This window comes from Hyaena hyaena, unplaced genomic scaffold (assembly GCF_003009895.1).
Source record: "Hyaena hyaena isolate Hyena2069 unplaced genomic scaffold, ASM300989v1 scaffold_7, whole genome shotgun sequence".
Lineage (NCBI taxonomy): Eukaryota > Metazoa > Chordata > Mammalia > Carnivora > Hyaenidae > Hyaena > Hyaena hyaena.
The window spans coordinates 7758777-7773419 of NW_024080639.1; the positions used below are offsets into that span (position 1 = coordinate 7758777).

General features: G+C 41.8%; 1 protein-coding gene across 4 annotated transcripts in view; it reads left to right on the top strand.

The window, feature by feature from the left end:
- Positions 1-3951: 3951 nt before the first annotated feature.
- NETO2 (neuropilin and tolloid like 2) overlaps positions 3952-14643 on the top strand; it is a 61755-nt gene continuing 51063 nt past the window's right edge. For all 4 annotated transcript variants that reach the window (XM_039241229.1, XM_039241233.1, XM_039241240.1 and 1 more), the window contains exon 1: positions 3952-4290. In XM_039241229.1, the coding sequence (XP_039097160.1) occupies positions 4257-4290 (34 nt within the window). In that variant the 5' untranslated portion in view covers positions 3952-4256. The remainder of the gene's footprint in view (positions 4291-14643) is intronic.

Sequence of the window (14643 nt, forward strand, 5' to 3'; positions counted from 1 at the left end):
AGTCTGCTTAGGCTTCCCTAACAAAATGCCATACACTGGGTGGCTCTAGCAGCATTTATTTTCTCTTGGTTCTGGAGGCAGAAGTCTCATATCAAGGCTCCAGCCATTTGGGTCTCTGGTGAGAACTCTTCCTGGCTGGTAGATTGCCACCTTGTCACTTTGTCCTCACAGGTCATTTCCTCTGTGCTGGAGTGTAAAGGAGAGGGAAGCACTCCCTGGTGTCTCTTCTTTAGGGATACTAATCTGATCAGATAGGGCCTTATCCTCATTTAACCTTAGAGGTCCCATCTCCAAATATAGTCATACTGGGGAGTAGGACTTCAATATATGAATTCTAAGGGAAACAGATATTCAGTCCATAAAAATCTCTAAACAGGGGTGCCTAGGTGGCTCAGTCGGTTGAGTGTCCAACTTCTCCTCAGGTCATGATCTCACAATTTGTGGGTTAGAGCCCCACAGCAGTTTCTGTGCTGACAGCTAAGAGCCTGGAGCCTATTTCAGATTCTGTGTCTCCCTTTCTCTCTGCTCCCCACCCCCCCCCCCGCCCCATGCTCTATCTGTCTCTGTCTCAAAAATAAATAAACTATTAAAAAAAATTTTTTTTAAATCTCTAAACAGAACCTGCCTTCCTAGGCTCTCATTTAATAAAATGTTAGAGCTCACAAACTCTAGTGAAATAGAGAGCCAACAAAAAGCTGTTTAGGGGGGTGCCTGGGTGGCTCAATCAGTTAAGGGTCCAACTTTGACTCAGGTCATGATCTCACCATTCATGAATTCAAGCCTCTTATCTAGCTTTGTGCTGACAGCTCATGGCCTGGAGCCTGCTTCAGCTTTGTTCTCCCTCCCTCTCTGCCCCTCCCCCGCTTGCTCTCTGTCTCTCTCAAAGAAAAAAAAAAAAGGTTCTCTCTTCTTAAAAAAAGCTGTTCAGTATACAAACATTGAGATAAAATGATATATTTTTTAAATGACTCATTTTCATAGTTTACTCAGTGCTACATACTATTCAAGTGCAACAGGGAACCTGATTGGAGAAAAGCAAATTTAAACCTTAGGAATGAGGGGTACCCAGGTTGCTCAGTTGGTTAAGCATCCAACTTCAGCTCAGGTCATGATATTATGGTTGGTGAGTTTGAGCCCCACATCCAGTTCTGAGCTGGCAGCATGGAGCCTGCTTTGGATCCTCTGTCTCCCTCTCTCTCTCAAAAATAAACAAACATTTTTGTTTTAAATAACAAATAACTATGAATGATTCTGTGAGGAGTTGGAAAAGCTATAGCTATGCCTTGGAAGATCGGACAGAATGCAATGAAGGCAGGGTCCCCCAATCACCTGGGAATTGGCAGGTAATCTGGAAACAGACTTGAGTGCTACTGGGTGGCCTTCTGGAGGAAAATAATTCAAATACAGAAGTCTCCAACTGAGACATATGCAAAGTGCTTTCCTTTTGATTTAGTTAACATATGGCCACACAGTAGTCCCAGCTATGTTCTGTGCTCTATCACATTCCTTGAAAAATGTACTACAGACAATTATACCAGCACAGCCGAAAGATAGGTGTCTTAAAGGGACCCAAAAATGAACATTCCCAATCAACGGCCAATATCTTAGAGGAAAAAACGTTTTTTTAGGTTTCATCAAAATGGTACTACCAGTAAGAGCTACTAGGCCAAATGTGAGTACTGTTTATATACTTTTTAAATCACTACAGTTGCTCTAATATCTTCCCCCCCCTTCACTATATTTTCAAATGAACTGCCAGATTAATCTTTCCAGAACTACATTACTCCACTATTAAAAACTATGCCTCTGTCCTCCTGAATCAAGCACAAACCCCTCTGCCTAGCATTCAAGCAAGAATCTCATATTCTAGGGGCGCCTGGGTGGCTTAGTCGGTTAAGCATCTGGCTTTCGCTTGGGTCATGATCTCGCGGTTCGTGGGTTTGAGCCCCACGTCAGGCTCTGTGCTGACTGCCAGCTCAGAGCCTGGAGCCTATTTCAGAGTCTGTATCTCCCTCTCTCTGATCCTCCCCTGCTCATGCTGTCTCTCTCTCTCTCTCCTAGAAATAAAATAAAAATATTTTTTAAAAAAATATTAAAAAAAAAAAAAGAATCTCATATTCTAGTTTATCTTTACTGCCACACACAGCACTTGCCCCAAATGCAATGCTAACCCTCGCTCCTTGCCGGAATTGAAAGCTCTTCGGCCTTCTCTCCTCTCCACTTGCCATTCACACAGAGCCTTTCCATTCTTTGTGTGTCATCTTCATGAAGTATTCTCTGATGACATCACATACACTGATTCTTCCTTCAGTCAACAACTATGCATTAAGAAACCTATTCTGTTCCATAAGTTGAGAGGGATCCTTCCTCCCAATTCTTTTCGTCCACATTTGTCTGTGACTTAAATTTAATACTTACTAACTATCCTAGTCTTTCAATAAGTCACTTTATACTTGAGGGAAAGGATCTTAAATGTTTTATTTACTAGTTGGCTCACAAGTGATTTGATTTGTAGGTGATTTGTCTTGGGAACTCAAACCTATACATCTTTTACACTTCCAATAGCACATGGTAAAAGACTAAATGTCTTGCTATTAATTGGTGCTAAATATGTTTTTACTTGCAAACCTTGTGAATAATTACTTTTGTGCCTTTCTTGGAGGGATAGAAGGAAAGAGAAGAGCTTGGCAACCCTGGAAGAGTTTTTTCGGTTGCCTAACATTGTTCTTAACTATAATTTGTTAGACAAGTATTTATGGAGTTCCTACATGTCAGATATAGGCACAAATATTCTATTATAGTAGAGTCTTAATCACAGCCATAAGTCCCAGCACCTATCATTGCTTTCTGCACATAGGTAACTCGATAAACATGTGTTGAGGGACTCAATGCATGTAGCCTCCTGCCCTCATGCAGTTCATATTTTACTGGTGTCGGGATAAACGGGAAATAGGTGATGAACAAATAAAGTAGAAGAGCTAGGTAATTTCAGAGCATGATAATTACTATGGAGAAAACACGATATTTTGCCAATCTGGATTTTTTTTTTATCAGCAGAGTAGAGGAACCCCATCAACATGACTTAGTGGACAATACCGTGGCTTTTCCAGGTTCACAACCCTGCCTTCCTCCGTCGCTGTGTGGCTCTGGACAAATTACTTAACCTTTCTGGCCTCGTTATTCCAACTCTCTAACAGTACCTACCGCACGAGGCTGGTTTAAGAATTGAAGAGTTGATACGCATAGCGTTTGCCACTTTGCCTAGTAACCTGGGAAGCGTTCAGGAAATGTTAGTAACCCCACTGCGGTCAGGTTAACTCACCAGGCCCTAAGGGGAGGTGAGAATCTCTAGAGCCCCTGTCACTGAACACGCCCAGACCTGCGCCCCCTGCCCAAGGCTGATACTCCAGCATGGGCAAACTGGGGCAGAGTTTTGACCTTGAGCTGAGGTCCTAAGAGACCGAGGGGTCGGTTCCCCCTTTCTATCTGGGAGGGCGCACAGATGGGCAGGCGGGGAAGGGCTGCGGGGCTCCCCGGCCCCTCCATCGGGCCAGAGGCCTCGAGGGCTCGGACTTGCTCACCCAGGACGCCCTGCGGCGGCGGGGAAAGGGCCGGGCTCTCCCTCAGCGCCGGCCTCCCCCTCAGCGCCGGCCTCCCGGAGCCGGGGCTCGCGGCCGAAGGGGTCCTGGCGGCGGCACCCGGCACCTCCTCGCCCCGCCCCCAGCCCAACGGTCGCCAGCGCGCAGCCTTCCCAGGGCGCGAGGCCGCGGGCGGGCCCGCCAGGCGATTGGCCGGGAGGGTGCGAGGGGCACGCGGGCGGAGGCGGGGGGCGGGCACATGCGCGCAGGCGGCGCTGCCGGCACGCGGCGCTCGCGCTCCACGCTTAAATGAGCCTGGGCTGCCCGCGCCCGCCACTTCGGAGGGGTCCGCGCCGCGGACGCAGGCGGGGCGGCCAGCGCCTGTGCGGTCCCTCGCGCCAGCGCGCCTCAGCTCTGGGGCGGTCAATGGGACGGAGCGTCGCGGACCAGGAGGCGGCACCCGTCGGGGGGCTCGGGCAGCGCGGGATCCCGCCGGGAGGCTCGGGCATGGCGGGCCGCAGGACCTGAGCCCTGCCCCGCGGGGAGTTATCCCGGTGGCCGGCGATGGGGACCGAGCGGGACTGCCGCTGCACCGGGCCGTGAGCGCCGCCGCCGCCGCCGCCGCCGCCTCCTCGCCGCCGCCTCGGCACCTTGCGAAGCTCCAGGCCGCTCGGGAATATGGCCCTGGAGCAGCTCTGCGCGGTCCTCAAAGGTAAGCGCCCGGGGCCGCGGACGGCGCCCCCTGCGGGCCAACACCCGCGTCTTCGGGTGCCTCCCCAGAGCCGGGCGCCCGACGCGCCTCTTTGTCTGGTCCGCGCGGACCGCCGAGCCCTCGAGCCCACCGGGGATCGACCTGCTCTCCGAGCGCCTCTCCCCCACCCTCTGCGTGTCCTCCGGGGCCACTGGTAGGAGCAAACGAGAGATTGGGAAGCGGCGGCCCGGCGGGGCCCTCCGAGCTGTGTCCTCGCGCCTCTTTCTTAGAATTCCTCGCATCGCTTTGCAAAGTTGTGGGGTTCGTGTAAGTGGGGCGAAGACTGGTCTGTTTTCAGCATTTAATGACAGAAAGTCATTCCACGCAAACAATAAAAGCCCTAGCCGAGGCGTCGCGGAGCGGCTCTCGAAATGCCCCGCGATGGCGGGTGGCGGAACGGCCTGAGGGCCGGGCCGGGTCCCACCTGCTGCGGCCGCGGAGGCTGCGGCACCACTGCGGGCGCCGCGACCCGGCTCTGCCCGGCCCGGAGCCGGCTCCTTGCGGCCGCGCCCCGGCGCTTCCCGGGACTTCGGAATGCCGTGCCGCTTTCTGATTTGTTGTACTGGGAATTAAAACAGTGGGCTAGCCAAGTGCACAAAGCTCTCAAACGTGCTGTAGCTGCTTTGCATTTTCCTGGAGCTGTTATTTTAGATTAAAATGTATATACATAGGTAATTAAGATTGTGATACAAAGTTGCTTCCGAAACTGGGACTGAATAAATCCTTTCTTCAGTCGTCAGAGGAAAACATCACCACCAAAAAAAGGGCTCCCCTTTTTCCCTACCGATTTAAATTGAAAACTGAATAGCCGTACGTTTGTAATGTTATGAAATATTCTTTTTCATACTGGGTAAGGAGTTAAGGTATTGTATTTTCAGTGTGTTATATAGCTTATTGTGTCCTGATATTTGTACAGTGACAAATGTTAGGTGTTTCTTCCCATTCCATATGAACACTTTTCTCAAATTTGTTTATTAGAAAATTCAGTCCAATTTTGCTTTTAATTTTAATTGGACAAATTACCTGCTTTCCAGACATTCCTAATAATTGAGATTTGAGCAGTTTAATTTGAAATGCCTAACTACCCAACTGTATGCTTTTAGATACAGTTTGTACGAAGGTAACCTAGGACTTTCTACTTAGTGAATATTTCACAACACCCCATAAATTCTTAGTGATTCCTTCCTTATGTTACAATTTAAAACTCTGGTTAATTTCATATAGTTTTCCCATTTGTAAATCGTAATTTATGTAGCTATTCCTTGGAAATTAAGATTCTGTTTTACTCTTTCAAAATAAATCACATATGCACAGTAGGATTTCTGATAGTGCTCATGATCCAAATTTGCTTCATTGTTCTGATGACCTTAAGGTTATCAACATCATGACAGTCCATCTGGGTAGCCTCTCTGGAGAGGAATCAGTTAGCCCTGTTAATACTGCTCTACCTGCTGAACTTGAGGGAAATGAGCTGGATAGGAGAGAATTTCCCATCCTCCTGAATGGTGAAAGGATTCGTAGCTTTTCTGCGTATGCCTTTGTCATTGGTACACAGTGCCCTCTCTGGCCACTGTAGTGAAGCATTTAGTTGTTGTACCTTTCAGGAAAGGATTCTGTGGTGATGACAGAGCTAACAGTGAAAACAATGTAGTATCTGGCCTTTCTTTTTAAAGTACACTAAAATCTATACTAGTTTTACACACTGAAGTATTGAAGTATTTTTAAAATTCAAACTAAGTTGTCATAGGCTTACTAGAGATGAAACAAGCTATTTTTTAAGTCTGCACACACGCACACAGACACACACTTGTAAAGATGGGGAATTGGTCTGGAAAGACTAAAAATTATCAAAAGTTGATTCTGAGAAGGGAATCTGGGAGACAGACCAGAGTGAGGGGAAGACTTCTATTTTACTGCATCCCCATTTGTAGCACTTGATTTTTTTAACCGAATGAGTGTGTTACCTTTACAAAAATTGGCACTTTTAATTTAAAAAATTATCTTTTGGAAAAATATTGGATTGCTGCCATTCACTATGTGTATCAAGGCATTAAAAGCAGCCCTTAAGTGTTCTGCAAGGTGAATTGTTTTAACACTGAAGAGGTTCTGATCAGAGGCAGTTCTTTAATATTTGCATAATTACAGATATTACCTACCTAAAGCCTTGTTTGGAATATTATGGTCAATTTCTACTAAAACAAATTATCCATAATGAGTGTGTGAGATTTTAAGTAGAAGGTAATTTTCTTTAAGATGCCATTGATTCTTTTTGTTTTACTCTGAGTAGTGAGAACAAAAGGATAACTGTACTAGGCTTTTTAAATCTTTCACATGTTGTTATAACTGAATAGTTCACTTTTAACTGTTTATGATCACTCCAGGTCTTATAAAATTTGATTTAACTTTCTGTCAAAGTTAAGTAAACATCATAGTCACATGAAAATACTGCATTAATATTATAAACCAGTATTTTACTTGTTTATTCACTCTGCACACTTCTGGAGAATACTGTTAGAGTCTGTTATATTTAAATCTGTGTAAACTGTGGTTAAATTTACTGTGTAACAGCATAAATATCCATCTATGCTATATTTTTAAAATAATAAATATCCCACAACACTGTGTTTTTAAAATCATATCTGAGACTGACAAAAATTAACTCCTGTCTTTCATTCTTACACCTCATCCAAAAATGTAAACCATACCAAAATCAGTATAGTACTAGAAATATGTCCCTTTAATAGTGAAGTCTTTAAGCACAGTCTTGTTAAAAATTAATTTTTCAGCTTTTCTCCCAGGAGTTGAAGAAAATGTTTTAATGCTGAAAAGTCTGACTAAACACTGGTTTTATTATAGTAAATCCTCAAACTGGAATCCAGTGTATTTGTGTTTTAAAACCACAATCACCTGTTAGAAAAAACATGCAGCCCTGTAATATGGACACATGTGCCTTATAAAACAAGTTCAGATCAAAAGCACTTTCAGTCCTTTATGGAATAAGATAGGGAAAAAAAAAAACTATAAGTAAAGTTCATATCTAAAGTTTTAAAGCAATCCCAAGTTCTCCTCTTGGTTATTACCTATTCAGCACAGTCTCCTGCAATATTTTTCCCCAGTCTCATTTTTAAATTTATGTTCCTGCACAGTAATTGTTGACATTTTAAAAAAAATGTATCCCTGAATCATTGAGATCCCAGTTATTATGGTCTTTGAGTTGGAAAGGGGAACCAAAAATGTTATCCAGCCCACTGGTTTCCAACCTTTCCATAACAGGAAAACAACCTCAAAGGAACCCTTATAAGGGGTACTTAAAAACTAAACGACGACATCAGAGCAAAGATCAGAGCAAGGTTGTTGTAACTGGTGAGGGCCCATCAGAGTTGTCCCCCAAAACTGATACTTTTTAATGTATTTGTTATATTACTTACAAAATTACAGCATACTAATCTGAAAGTTCAGTTCATCCTAGGCAAAATGACATTAAAACATGTTGGTTTAAATATGCCTAGAGTAATATGTTGGAAATTACAGCACTAGTGGGTGAGAAGATATCACACACTCTTTAAAAATTTTTTTTTTAATGTTTTATTTATTTCTAGGAGAGCGAGAGAGAGGCAGCGTGAGCAGGGGAGGGGCAGAGAGAGAGGGAGTCAGACTGAAACAGGCTTCAGGCACTGAACTGGCAGTCAGCACAGAGCCCGACGCGGGGCCTGAACCCACGAACCGCGAGATCATGACCTAAGCGAAAGTCGGACGCTTAACCGACTAAGCCACCCAGGCGCCCCTATCACACACTCTTTAAAATGTGATCTGGTCACATTAGAATATGATGGTAGTTGCTGTGGATGTCTAAAGAAGACTCCCATAAAATGAGAAGATAACAAAACTGCTGTCTCCGAAGCATCTGGCCAGAGAGGAAGTTGTCACATTCTGCAGGAAAGGAAGTACTGCTACAGTTACTCTTTCTTAAAGTGGTTGGCAGTGGGATTAGCATATGTAGGCTGGAGTGATCCCAAAGTTTGCCAAGATCCATCTTCTTTTTTTTTTTTTCTATTTTTAATGTTTATTTATTTTTGAGAGAGAGAGTGCAAAGGGGAAAATGCAGGGAGAGAGGGAGACACAGAATCAGAAGCAGGCTCTGAGCTGTCAGCATGGAGCCTGATATGGAGCTCAAACTCACGAACTGTTGAACTCATGACTCAGCCAAAGTCGGACACTTAGCCAACTGAGCCACTCTGATGCCCCAGTCTGTCTTCTTTCTTAACTAATATGTAAAATTGAGTTTGAATAAATTTGGATACTATGTCCTGTAGAACATAGTTTATTGAAAACAAGTTACTACTACCTTAAGTAGCATGTGGACTCTCATCAAGAGGCACGTACAATAACTAACAGGTAAATTGAGCCAGCTTGAGGAAAGTAAGAGTAGTGACTAGATATCTGAAAAGAAAAATAATTTTTTCCTGTTTCTTGATCTATGCTCAAATTAAAGAAGGCGGGTCATCTATGTGATTATTTTTAACTAAGATGTGTGCTGCTTAATTTGTTAATGCAGGGATCTCTGTACTATATTCTATAGTCCCCCCAAAAAACGTAATCAGGATCATGCTTAGTCATTTCATGTAGTCATCTAATTTTTATTGAATGCTATTGTGGGCCAGGCAGTCTTCTAGTCACTAAAGAGGCATCAGTGAATCAGACAAGGCTCCTCTTTCTAGTAAGAAGAGACAAATAATAAATAAACAAGAAAATACTAAGTATACTAAGTAATATAAATAATTAAAATAGTTATATAATAAAATAGGATGAAGGAGAAAATATAGAGCTTCTTTAGAAGTCAGTCACAAAATCTAAATGACCAGAAGAACCAGCCATGCAGAGAGATTCTAGGCAAAAAGAAGAAACTAGTCCCTAATGCAAGAATTAGCTTGGTGTGTAGAAGTAATGAAAAGAAGGTCGTTGTAGCCATTGGTAGCAATCAACAGGTCAGATGCTAGATCATGTAGGACCTCTGAAGTCAGAGTAAAGAGTATGAATTTATTCTAAATGTAATGAGACTGTATTGCAAGATTTTATGAAAGGGTATGATATGATCTGGTTTATGTCTTGAAAGGATTACTGGCTGCTGACTACAGAATAGACTAGGGGACTGTGGCAGGAATAGCTGGTTGTATTCCAACATCCATTTTATACTTGAATAATTCTCTGAATTTTAATTAAGTCCATGACCGCCCAACAGAAAAACTAGATTTTCCAGCTTTCCTCAGGGTTAGGTATGGCCACATGACTAAGTCTGGCCAATTAAATGTGTGTGCAACTTTGGGAAGGTGGTGGATTTTTCGTTCAGTTAAAATTTTTATTTTGAGATCATTGTAGATTCTGCGCAAATGTCTTTTGAAGGAAGGAGAAATGTCCTATATCGTTTGTTCATTTTTGCTGACTCTAACACAGGAGTGAGTAGCTGTAATGAAGATATAATGGCTGGCACTCTGGCATTCATATTGGACCATAAAATGAACTTGGAATTAAAATCCTCTACAATTGAACAATAAGATAGAGGAAGCTCAGGTCCCTAGTAATGGTATAGCCTTCACTCTAGCCCTTGACTACTCCATAGTTTGTATACTTGGCAAAAATACATTCTATGTTGTGTAAACTGTACGCAGAATCAGTAAAAGAAAACCAGGCAGAGATTGAGAACTGTTAAATAGTCACAGATGTAAAACATCTGAATGGTATCAAACACAATTAAATGTAAAAGTGCTTAGAAAATGCATGTTTTAAATAGTGCTGAGGTATTTGGTGAAAGCAAAGGGAGGTCCATGGCAAGTGCAGAGGTTCAGAAACCAGAAGTATTGCAGGAACATTATGAAATAGGTAGCAGAGCATTCAGCAGCATTTCCAAAGCCAACTCATCAACTCCTTTTTGCTAGTCCCCAACCCTGTCATACTCAAACTTGCCCTTGTCATTACCACTGGAGAAAATGGACAGCCCCTTTCCACTTCTTACAGTATACCATCATTCTCTTACTGTAGTAGTTGGTCTGCAAAGTATGGTCCCAGGGCCAGAAGCTTTTGGCATCAATGGGGAACTTATGTGTTAAGATGCAGGTTCTCAGGCCAGACCTACTGGGTCAAAATCTCTGGAAGGTACCCTCCACCACCACCACCACCAAGACCTGTGTTTTAATAAGCTCTCTGGGTGATTATCTGTTACACTGCACACTACTGTCCCAGTGACTGATTCAGTTCTTATACCTGGAAGTAGACTTGCTGGGTGGGATTTGTGCATTTTTAAACTGGTATTACATTACTACCAGATTAACCTCCAAAAAGGTATGCCAGTGTACAATGCAGTGACAGTGTATGTCAGTTTTCTATATCCTGACCAACAGTAGAATCTGCATTTTTTTTATATTAGGCTAAATTTATGCATTTTTAAAAATGTATTTGAGAAGTGTACATGCAAGCTGGGGAGAGGGGCAGAGGAGGAGAGAGAGGGAGGGAGAGGGAGAGGGAGGGAGGGGGGAGGGAGAGAGAGAGAGAGAGAGAGAGAGAGAGAAAGAGAAAGAGAACGAACTTAGGCAGGCTCCACTCCATGCTCAGCACAGAGCCTGAGTCAGGACTCAATCCCATGACCCTGGATCATGACCTGAGCTGAAATCAAGAGTCAGACATTCAATTGACTGAGCTGCTCAGATGCCCTGCATTGTTTTGGGTTTTGGCACATTTTTCTGATGACATAATCTTTTTTTCTCAGTTATTTGTAGTTTTTATTTATTTTTAGCAAATGAAGGTGTTCTCCACCCAAAAGTATACATACATAATTCACCTTTTTGTTTTTTCAATCTGGTATTTATTTTTCTATTTAGCTTGAAGGTACAGACCTACTTCTTTTTTTTTTTTTTAAATAATTAACAAGTTATCCCAGAATGATTTCACTGAGTTTCAAATACCATACATACAGTAAATTCTGGGATATGTATGTCTGTTTCTGGAGTATTTTTCTTCCATCTTCTTATCTTTAAACTCCTCTTAATGTATTTATTTATTTATGTTTTATTTATTTTTGTGAGAGAGACAGTGTGAGCAGGGGAGGGTCAGAGAAAGAGGGAGACACAGAATCTGAAAACAGGCTCCAGGCTCTGAGCTGTCAGCACAGAGCCTGACACAGGGCTCAAACCCACGAACCGTGAGATCATGACCAGAGCCAAAGTCTGATGCTCAACCAACTGAGCCACCCAGGCACCCCTTTTTATTTATTTTTGAGAGAGAGAGAGCATGAGGGAGGGGAGGGGAGGGTCAGAGAGAGGGAGACACAGAATCTGAAACAGGCTCCAGGCTCTGAGCTAGCTGTCAGCACAGAGCCTGACGCAGGGCTCAAACCCACGAACCGTGAGATCATGACCTGAGCTGAAGCCGGACGCTCAACCGACTGAGCCACCCAGGCGCCCTTATCTTTAAGCTCCTTGAAAATAAGGACCAGGGCTGCTTGCTTCACTGCTGTAGCCTCAGTGACTGACCCACTGCCTGTAATACAGTGAGGGCTGGATAGCTTTGTTGACAGATTATCTATTTCTGCCTGTACCATTGCTACATTTCAAATTACTATAGCTTTACAATAACTATATGTTATTTTTATGTATTTTATGTCTTTTTATTTTTTTACTTTTTCTTGGGCACTATAAAAAAGCTTTTAAGATGAGTATCAGCAACATTTTAAGTCCTCCAGAAAACCAAGATTTTGATTAAAACATTAAATATATAACTTATTGAGAAGAATTGTTACCTTCACATTGTTTTATTATCCAAAACCTATTGTTTCTCAATTGTATTACATTTATTTACTTATCTGTTTGTTTTAGTCTTACCTTCTTCTTTTAATAGGTATAATAATTTCCAAGTAATTCTCTTGGGACCTCTAGGTTTTAAATAACATTATCTATAAATAATAATTTTGTCTCCTTTCCAATATTGCATTGGCCAGAGTTTCCAGTGTTAAGTAACAGTGGAAAGAATAAACTTGATTTTGATTTTTATAGTGCAGGGTAAGGCCTTTAAACTGGAAGGCCTGGGGAGAAGACTCTGCATAGAGCTAATACCACAGTGAATCAAAGTAAAAGGAATAGCATTGAGTACTGGTATTTAACACCTTGAATAGCACCTGTCTTTATCATTTACGTCTTCATTTTTAAGTCCGGTCTGTACACACATTATTAGAAGGCCTCAACTAGACTCCAGAACTAGAGGTATGGTCATAATAATGGGCACTCTCTCTTTTAAGCATCAAATCACAAGCACTTCTTTATATAATTAAACTGTATGATTAAGGAGTTTAGAATTTTTATTTGGCATGGATATCTACCTTAATGAATTAGTGCCTTCTTGAATACATTATCTTTTAATTTGAAGTGTGTGGTATTTTAGAATTTGAGAAATTATCGATCCTTTTGGTGAGAAGAAGGGAACAGTGGCACATAGTTGGGGCTAAAGACAGAACTTCTTATACTAAATAATTCCAGTGTTTGGCATTAATGGAGTTTGTTTTAATATCCCAGTCTGGTTATAATAAGCAATTTGCAAAGATCCTGTTATACACCTGGGAGGAAACTGTTTATTATGGTATAGAATTTAGAATGATTAACAGTCACTAAACTGTGACACTGTGTCACTAAATATTTCTATCCAATTGTTGTGCAGATTCACTGTATTCCTTATGTATCATTTTTATGTTCAGTAGCATAGCTCATTTGGTTTATTAAATTGTGAATAGTTTTTTTTAAGGTTTTGTGGAAAAAGAAAATTGTGAGCAACCCTCTAAATAGAGTGAAAAAAATAATAGGTTTATTTGGCCTTATAATTTTATTTTTAAAATGATCTGCCTTAGTTACACACTCTGAATTTCTTAAATCCCGTATTTGACGTAGCCAAATTTTATTGGTCGTTATGTAATTTCACTGTCAGAGTCATCCTTTTGCAGTAGGTTTACTGTTGCTCTCCCGGATTCAGTTTGTTGTTTCCTTACTAGCCCTTCTGACTGGCTTTGCGTTACTTACATACTGTGAATTATAAATGTGAGGACTAGTAAGTTGTTATGTCTATGATTTGGGAGGAAAGGTATACTGAGCACAAAATTTTGATCAGATGTATATCATCTGAATGATGCACCTTGGGAAGTAGTGTCCTCTAATAAGATACAAATTGATACAAATGGATGTGTTATTTGCTGAATTGTCAGATACCTAATATCACCCTAGGTTTTTCTTTTTGATTATAAATATTCTATTTAAAAAAAAAAAGTTTCAATTTTCCGTTCCTCAAACTCTGATCTAGTGCAAAGTTGTGAAGGGTTTGAAGGAAGGATTGTTCCTACATAACAGAAGGTCTTCAGCACTACTAGCCACGAAAGAAAGGGAAGAGGAAACTAAAGGTGTTGAAAGAAGACAGAGGAGACAAAGATCAGCAAGCATATAGGAAACTAAAGATGAAGATGTCAGCAATTAGATTTTAAGATGTAAACAACTGAATGTCAGGAATTATCTTTTTACATTGGTGACTTGGGTGGTACTCATTGTATTCTATTGTGTGACCATCTACCAGTCACTTAAGTAGCAAACTATTCAATGCCCTCATCTGTCTCACTGCTTTTAACCTGTAAGTCACCAATTGCAATTAACTCAATATCTGAATCCTGTTATAAATTCTCTCCTCCTTTCCATTTCCACTACCACTGCTCTGCGTAGAGCTCTCATCATCTTTGCTTCCATTTTGAATATTCTTCTCCTTTCTCTTTAAAAATTTACACTTCACACAACCATCAGGATTATTCGCCGAAAACACAGATGTGGTAATGTCACACTCTAGTTTAAAAATCCACAATGACTTCTCCAAAAGTACTTTGGACTTCTGACTACCATTCTACTATTTGTCACCTGATACACCACTGGTCCCCTCCACATGCTCATCCTAGTATAGTACTCAGAGTTTGCTGACCTGCCATAAGCAAGTGCTCGCCCATGGTTTTGTCTAAGCTGTTTCTTTATCCAGAGTTGAGGTCCTGTAAGGTCCAAATAGAATATTTCTGAAATTTTCCTCATTTTATTCCTCTTCACCCTCAGCAGAATGAATGGTTCCCATCCCTTCTTCCATTATGCTTTCTGCATAACTCCTGTTAAACTTATTTTCACCTTGTATTGTCACCTTAAATTGTCATTACAATAGATTGACTCCTTAAGGATGGTAGTTTCTTGTCTATCATTTGTGTAGCAAAGTGCCTAGCGTATAACCAGTGCTACATGCATCATCTCATTTAAT